At 37.6% G+C, this 8,879-nt stretch overlaps 1 protein-coding gene across 1 annotated transcript; it reads left to right on the forward strand.

Annotated features, from left to right (window-relative positions):
- Positions 1-5,818: 5,818 nt before the first annotated feature.
- LOC114841660 (sex peptide receptor) lies at positions 5,819-6,830 on the forward strand (the record flags this gene model as incomplete). The annotated part of the gene is made up of 2 exons (XM_029126716.1): positions 5,819-6,628; positions 6,689-6,830. Coding segments are annotated over exons 1-2 (952 nt in total), but the record flags the coding sequence as incomplete, so codon positions are not given.
- Between the last annotated feature and the right edge of the window lie 2,049 nt (positions 6,831-8,879).

Consider the following 8,879-nt stretch of genomic DNA (forward strand, 5'->3'; position numbering starts at 1 on the left):
AGAGAGCAATATCGTTGCGCTCTTTTGTCTCGTAGAATGGTGGGGCGGCCACACACACATATGCTGCATATCACATGGATGTGCACCCGCTTAAAAATCACTCCCCATTGGCCCACCCTTAATTGCCAATAACTTTTTAGGGGTGAGTCTGATCAAAAGTTGCAAGAGGGCTTTTCTGCTCAGAATCACCCCCTGATCCTAGGGTGTTCAGATGTACATGTACTTCTGAAACACCCTGTATATAATTTTTAGTGAACAATACTGCTGCGAGTAAAAAATTTCCATTCTTTTAGATTGCCTTTTAGATGTAACTGTGAGATTAATGCCACAGTTACATCTAAAAGGTAATCTAAAAGAATGGTATCAATTGTGATTCAGTAAAGTGGATTCACAATTTACGATTTCTACATTTTTGTGATAATCATATCATCATTGAAATCTTTGAAAATTGAATAGTTTGTAAAGAGTGGGCAATGAAAATGCCACAAGATTGATAATTGAAGATTATCTGAGATTATTTGAAATTATTTGAGAATATTAGTGTCAGATCAAGCTGGCTGTAGTGGTCACGCGGAGATTGTGAGGCTCCGGCAGTCATCCAAGCTAAGCAGCGTTTGGTCTGCCCAGTACTTGGATGGGTGTCCGCTTAGGCACACCTAACCGCGTGGGAGTACAGTCGTTAGGCACGAATGTACAGAACCACTGGGCCCATTGAGTCAGTATGACCAATGGTCACAGTGGAATCCCTGCATTATCGGCCGGCTGCACGACTGAGGTTTTCCATGATTTCCCTGGCAGTCCAATCCCGAATGGGGTGCGGTTGGGGATAAAGTAAGTCGGCCCATGTTAGTGCAGATAGGGAAGGGAACAAAATGTAAAAACTCGAGAGGTTATACATATGGAAACAAAAATAAAAAAATAGTGTCAGGTCGAATTGAACAATTACAATTATTTCCAATAAAGAGTGCAAATTCAGGGAATTATATCGATAAAAGTAGTGGAGACAAAAATGAGCATGAAAAAATACCGCGAAGTGATCCTGAGCGACAACGGCAGTGTAAGGAAAAGAAACGGATGCGGATAATCGAGAAAATAAATCTGGAGCGTGAAAAAGCGAAGGAGATACAGAAACGATGTCGTACTCGAAAATATAATGTAGGAATTGAAGAAGAATCGATGATGACGAGTCAAAATTCTAATTGGACCGATCAAGTTGGTGATAACTGTACCAAATCTAAAATTCAAAAGACGAAATTTGCAGAAATGGCTGCTAAACGGCAGGGACGATATAAAATAAATCAACACCCATTGGAAACGAACAAAATGATTTTGAAACGGAAAGAAATTGATGAGAGGCAAAAACAAATTTGCGCACGTAGAAATGATGAAACGATTGTAGAAAACAAATTATCGATCAAAATAGGTCAGAATTCAGGAGTTGATAATACTCCAAAAATGGAAATAGGAATTAAAAAATCATTTACAACTGCCCTAGTGGAAAAACCTAAGGCAGAGGCGTAACATGCCTGATCAGAATTTCGGATCGGACTTGATCAGGTTCTGATCCAGACCTGAACAGAATTTCCACTCGGGTATGAGTCAATTTGAGAGTGAAATTCGTAAGTGTCCTGGTGGCTCAGAAGGTAAGAGCACCCGACGCGACATTGGGAGGTCCCGGGTTCGATTCCCGGCTAGGAAGTTACTAATTTTTTCTCTCAAAAAATTAAATTTAATTAATGCCTAATGATGGAAGGCGGAGAAACCCTAGTGGAAAAACCTAAGACAGAGGCGTAACATGCCTGATCAGAATTTCGGATCGGACTTGATCAGTTTCTGATCGAGACCTGAACAGAATTTCCACTCGGGTGTTGCTCAACGACAACAATCCTGTAGAGCAAAGAAACGTACATTCAATACTGACAAACATGGCACTGAAAAACATTGGCGCGAGGAAAAACTGCTGAAAGACAGGGAGAGTGCCATAAACGTAAGTGTGATGGAGTACTTACTCTTGAAAATGCACGAATAGAACAGATGAAACAAAATGTACAAAAACAAAGGAGTTATCGTGAAAGGAATAGAGGTACCAGGAATTTGAGTAGAAAGAAAAGGATTATAGGATTATTCGTATACATTAGTTTCCATTGTATCAATAACCTCCGTTGCCTAGAGATGATTGAAAGTTCAGAACAAATGAGAAGAGATGAAACAAATTCAACTGTTTGACATATATATTTGACGTATTCCACAGATCAAAACAGAGAAAAAAAAGAATCAAAATACAAAATTGAAAAATATTATTCATTACTTACCATAGGTTTAAATAAAGTAAAATAAGAAAGAGTAAATAGAAGTCGATGAAGCAAAATTTCGAACGAAACACTACATAAGATATTTTTAGAGATTAAAGTAGTACATATCCATGCAGGATTTGCCGATATATACAATACGGCAAACATCGGTCCAATATCCGGTCACCGACTATCAGGGCCCGATGAAAGGCCAAACGGGCCAAATGTCTGTTCGCCGAACATCGGGCTCCTGATGAAAGGCTGCTCCACGGCCAATGATCGGAACCGACTTAATCTTTATAGGCTGTTTTTCGAATAAATGGATGGATAGCATGCATCCATCCTCTTTCCTAATTTACAGAATATGGATATCGATACCCGGAATGAAAGCCTAAATATTTTAAAAATAGTAAATTAATTAATTAACTCTTCTCACCGGACTTACGATTCCATCAACTAATTATTGATGATCGTATTTAAAAAACACTCTATGTGGTATTTATATACCCGAAAGAAATCTATTTCATAAGAAATTTCCGATGGCTCAGTGGACAGCGCGCTTGACTACAAATCAGAAGGACCCGCGAATCGAATCCCACCCGGGGGGCAATTTTTTTGTAATACCATTGTTTCATTTTTGGTTTACTGGAGTGGATAAGAAGGGTTATAAAACGATTATAAACTATTGGAACTAATATATATGAACGATTTTAAAATTTTGTTTCACCAATGGTTGGCTGGTAATCGACGTCAATGTTGGCCGTACATCGGTGTCTATCATGGCCTCAGGTAACGTCCCAACATTAGGCGGAACATCGGCCGAAGATCGCAACCGATTATCGGGGAACTCGGCGTCCAGTTCGGACACTTTGTGTTACCCTACATGGGATATTTCAAGGGTCTAAAGAGAATAAAAGGGATTGCAAACACTATAAAATTATTGGTTATGAGAACTTTAAGGATTACGGTTAAGGATTACACCCTATTAAACCCTTTTCACCAAAATTCATGTTTTTAAATTTTTCTGATAAATTGTTGATCGGATTGACGTGAAAAAATATACCGTTTTTGCGTTTTATCATTACTTAATGACTCCCGAAATTTCATGATCGTGTAATCATTTTCCTCCGTCTTTTCTGAAACTTGAAATTCATAAAACTTTAGGAAAAAATGCAGGAAAATGATTGCACTACCATGAAACTTCGTGAGTCAGTCAATAATGATGAAACGCAAAAACGTTATATTATTTCACATCATTCCGATCAATAATTTGCCAGAAAAATGAAAAAAAAACGTGANGAAACGCAAAAACGTTATATTATTTCACATCATTCCGATCAATAATTTGCCAGAAAAATGAAAAAAAAACGTGAATTTCGGCCGAAACGGTGTGGTACATCCTTAATAATTATTGTTTTGCACTCTGAATAGAATTTTGATGATAATTATAGTTAGAACATCAGTCAGTGAGTACTGAAATTCAGAATTAGTGAATCACTTATTGATATATTGGAATTGAACAGAGCATGAACCGTTAAGCATTGCGTCCATTAATTTTAACATTCAGTTTAATAAGACGATGATAAATAGTCAATTTTGAGAAAGAAACACAAGGAAAAAAATGAGGAAAAGTATAATGAAAGGGCATCAACGTCGCAGCCGCTTGCGGCAGCCTGTGAATTGTTTTCTACGATTTTGACAGATGTTTTTCACATTTTTATGAAATGTGTCCCGTAAACCCGAACACTGCACCCTGATCGGCCAAAATCAGAATTGAAGAAATTGTCCTCCGAATATCCCTTGACATTAAAACTTTATCGGATATTTCCCTCGAATTTTTTTGCATATCAACGATCGGGATCAGTTGCTATGCAGGAAAATTTGAGGGGAATATCCGATAATTTAGAAGGTCATGGGGTATTCGGGGAAGTTTTTCAGGAAAAATCACTCATGGTTCGCACTCTTGATTTTCTAACCTGAAAACCTTGACTCCTTCCTTTGTTTAAAACGAACCTATCAAGAAATTCCTTATAATTTTGAAGCTCTTATGGTATTACATACGAAAATTCAATGTAATATGACATTGAATATTCATATTAGATTGAAAATTCATATAAATGGAGTAATTCTCGCCTTTATGCCGTTTAAAATTCTGGTACTTTTCTGAATTTTCAGTGAAACCTGAAATTTTATAATTTTTTTCCCCTAAATCGCATTCAGTGTCACTATTCTGAAAATCGGTAGTCAACTGTTCTAGAATTTTCATTGTTTTTCCAAACAGTGAATAAACTGATCATATCCGTTCATACTAATTTAGAATTAACTGTTCATTCACCGATGGACTTGTTTCAACAATCATGCCAGGGTACTTTTTTCAACAATTATGGAGGAAAATGAAATAAAATATGACACAAAATTTTCTATGCTGTTTTTCACTTTTCCTTGTCAAGGGATTGACATTGGTCTTTCTGGAACTGGTAAAAGTGAGAATCACTATCGAAAAATATCATCCATGACCGGCACCATGAGGTCTACTACAGGAATAAAAAACCACATGGCAGTCGCACTAAAATATACTATTACATCGCTGATGTAAGAGTTTCTCAAGAGCGTCCACCTAAAGCAAAATCTCCACCATGAATCATGTAAAATTCTATTGTCTCTGTTTTGGAACAAAGAACATTAAATGGCAGCCCCAATTTCCCCAAGTAGTTCTACAATTCATTCATCATTCTTCTTTCGGCATCCAACACAAAGTGGGAATGTCGCTTGTAAAAAACATGAAAAGCAGCATAAAAAACGGCTGACAAATGCGTTCATCGATTTTGTTCCATTCTCACTGCTGAACTATTGACGTTCTGACAAAAGCCATCATGAACTCTATTACCCTTAATCGATAACTGTCCAAATTCGTGAAAAAGTTGAAAGGTTTATCTTGAATTGAATGAAGCATCTCTCCATAATGCACTCCTATTCCACTGTCTGTTCTCTTCAAAATGCTAGTCTCAATTCCCCACCCAAAGGGTATCAACTATCTGAATGAAAACGCATGCGTCGAGACGCCGAGCTGTTCGTTGAACATGTATCCATATCCCTCGAGCGGTGGATATCAGGTCTGTATCATATTCGGCAGCCGCACGCGGAGCCGAACACAAGCGTAGTGCAAGCTCACCTGAAGCTCGTGTTGAATCCTAAGCCCTCACTCTCGACAGCTCGAGTTAATCGAAAAAACCAAATCGTTAGAACATAAGTATGGAATGTCGCTCGATTATTGAAAATGTGTGTCGAAATAGTGAAAAGTGATCCGAGTTGACAGCGAAACATGACGATAGAAATGCTTACGCTTCCTGGTCCATGATATCATTCTCGCCGTCATCATCATCACTATTATCTTTATCATCAGTTGGATTTAGTGGATATCAATCAACAATGCTAACCACCAGAGTTTACTAGCCTGAACACTCGCATAAAGTCTCCATTAGGATCATTATTTCTATAAACAATTGGGAAACATCTGACCATCAATCATGAACTCAACATCAGACTCAGCCCTAGACTACAGATGTGGACCAGGTCTGGATGGCCTTCATCAGGAGTACGTTAAGGTCCACGGTTGGGCAAGTCTCCTGGTCTGCAGCTTCGGTTCAATCGCAAATACTCTGAACATCGCAGTTCTATCACGTCGTGAGATGTCTTCACCAACTAATGCCATTCTAACGGGTCTTGCCGTGGCCGATCTCCTCGTAATGCTTGAGTATATTCCATATGCAAGTCACATGTACCTGTATCACCGTTCAAGAAAGAATACCTACACTTACGGCTGGGCAGTATTTGTCTTGATTCACTCTATCTTCACTCAAGTCTGCCACACAATATCAATTTGGTTAACAGTGACACTAGCTATTTGGCGGTATATCGCTGTTGCCTATCCCCAGAATAATCGCGAATGGTGCAACTTCCGAAGAACTGTTATGGCTATTGCTAGTGCGTACATAATGTGCCCATTGATATGTTTACCCGTGTATTTCACCACGCAGGTGACATCAAAAATTGAAGCAGTGAATAGTAATGGTAATTCGGTCAACATTAGTGTATACAACGGAACGGAAATGCTTAAGAATGAAACATTATGGTTCGTTGATTTAAGTGAAACTATGAAAAATCATGGATTATTAAATTTAATGAACTTATGGATGTATAGTGTTGTCATTAAACTCGTTCCATGCTTAGCTTTGACCATTTTAAGTTTGAGGCTTATTCTTGCGCTACTGAAAGCCAAAAAAAGGCAAAAATTATTGACGAGTAGCAATGTTTTCAGGAGTAGTGAAGAGAATGCGGTAGAAAATTTGTATGATATAAAACCAAATAGAATGAAATCATCAAGGATACTGGATAAGGAGAGACAGACTGATAGGACAACAAGGATGCTTCTAGCGGTTTTACTACTATTTTTACTCACGGAATTCCCACAGGGGGTCCTGGGGTTACTCAGTGTCATTCTCGGCACTGGATTCTTCAGGACTTGTTACGTGAAACTAGGTAAGATTGTTATCTGTGTTTTGAGGAGAGAGAGGTTTGCTAATACTAAAACACTTTCAGTGATTTAGCGAAAAATACGGCTATTTTGTGGATTTCCATTTGCAAAGTAAATGTGATAGTGAAATAGTAACCGGAAATTGAATGAAACATATAATATACGAAAATAAGGTAACGTGCAAATAGTTTGATGCAAACATATTGCGCATCGAAATGTTACATATTGAAATATAATTAAGTGTATCAAGTAGTTGAAATGTGTTATTGATATTCAAATCGATTATGCAAATGAGATAATCATTATCAGGTTAAATAATTCACTATTTCTGCATCTTTATAAATTCAGTATGATGCACAATTTCCACTATGATATTTGGTGGTATTACATCGAGTTTTTGTTCTATTAAATTTGATAATATCCACATCGTAAAGTGACAAGGCTATAAATAAAACGCATAAGCATAGCTTCTATGACCCTGTCAATCTATGGCGACAACATATGATGTACTCCTAAAAAACAAAAATAATTATTTTTGTAACATACACTGTATCAAGGAAAATTTTTCTTTGCTTTTTCCTGGAAATGAGAAAACAATTTTCTAGAAAAATACAACTTCCATAAAAAACTTGAAAAGAATATAGAAACCAATGAAATTAACCAAGTCAGATCTTAATGAAAAATCAGTAAAGATAGAACCAACATCCTCCGTTCCATTTTGCCCCGCCGTTCATTTTGCCTCACCCTCCCCTATTGAAATGTTTTTTTTTTGTAATTTTAAAAATAATTGATATTTTGTGATGTATTTTTTGAGTTTTGTGGCATAGATAAGGCTTTTGTATACGAATTCGGAGACAACTATGGCCACGCTACACTGCGAAGCCGTTGTACGACGTGTTGAGTTGAGGTGAACGTTCAATGCACTCATACCCTGACTGTCGCCAAGGATATCTTCCGAACTGATGGAGCTAGAGAAAAATAGTAGCAATAAAAAATGTTGTTAATTTTATGATGCATCTTTTGAGTTAATGGACATTTAGGTCCGTTCCTGCTAGTTAACGAGATAATTACGGTTTAATGATCAACGCAATGCGAATTTGTCCCGCCATCGCCCGTAAAACGGTGAATATCTCTAAAACTACTGGAAATAATGGAAAAAGTCAAATAACAGATATGATGTATCTTTTTGTAACGAACATCTTTTCTTGTGACCATTCTTTTCTCCGTCCAACCATTTTTCTTAAAAATACTCCGAAGCGCGTTGCCGCCGCGCAATAGTGCCGGCGCGCCGCCCGCTGGATTTGCATCCGCGATATCTCTGCAACCATGATAGCTATGAGAAAAAGTTATAAAACAAAATATGTCCACTTTTCGATAAGAAACATTTTTTGTTTAAAACGTTTTCTCCTATAGTCAATCGTTTCTGCGATATTTCGTTTTAAACAATTAAATTGTTATAAACAACGAGACTGCTCATGATTTCGCATGAACGGTTTACATATTCGCAATCAGTGACCTCGAGAACATAGAATCCAATAATCAAATCTTCTGGACACAGAAATTTTCCCGGCGTATGGACTAAACTGCTCGTGGACTGAAGATTGTAACGTTATTATATTATTCCTTACATGTAAATTAATATCATGATCAAGGAGGACAACGGTATCCGAAAAATGACGGACATAATTTTTCCATATTCTAAAACCAAACACATCGAGGGGTTGAATTTTTCCAGTGGTACCTTTCGGTATCAACGTAGTTAATATCTCTTTATTTGCAGGTGTTGCTTCTCGTACCGCTTCAGGGCCGTGACCGCTCCACGAATCTATCAGCAGTAGACTTTTAGGTCCAACGTTCGGGAAAGATACTTCCTTCAACCAGGTTTTGAAATGCTCTAAAAATTGAGAAGATTTCAATGATCGTGATTAATGTCTAAAGAATATCAGATGCTCTTGTGTCTTGAACATTATCTTACCTGAAGTGAGTTTCCCCGATTTTGAGGCAGTGACTAAAACATTGGATGGTCTGAAAAGATTCTGCTCCACGATAGGGCC

Source organism: Diachasma alloeum, unplaced genomic scaffold, assembly GCF_001412515.2.
Source record: "Diachasma alloeum isolate Michigan unplaced genomic scaffold, Dall2.0 Dall_scaffold_03188, whole genome shotgun sequence".
NCBI lineage: Eukaryota > Metazoa > Arthropoda > Insecta > Hymenoptera > Braconidae > Diachasma > Diachasma alloeum.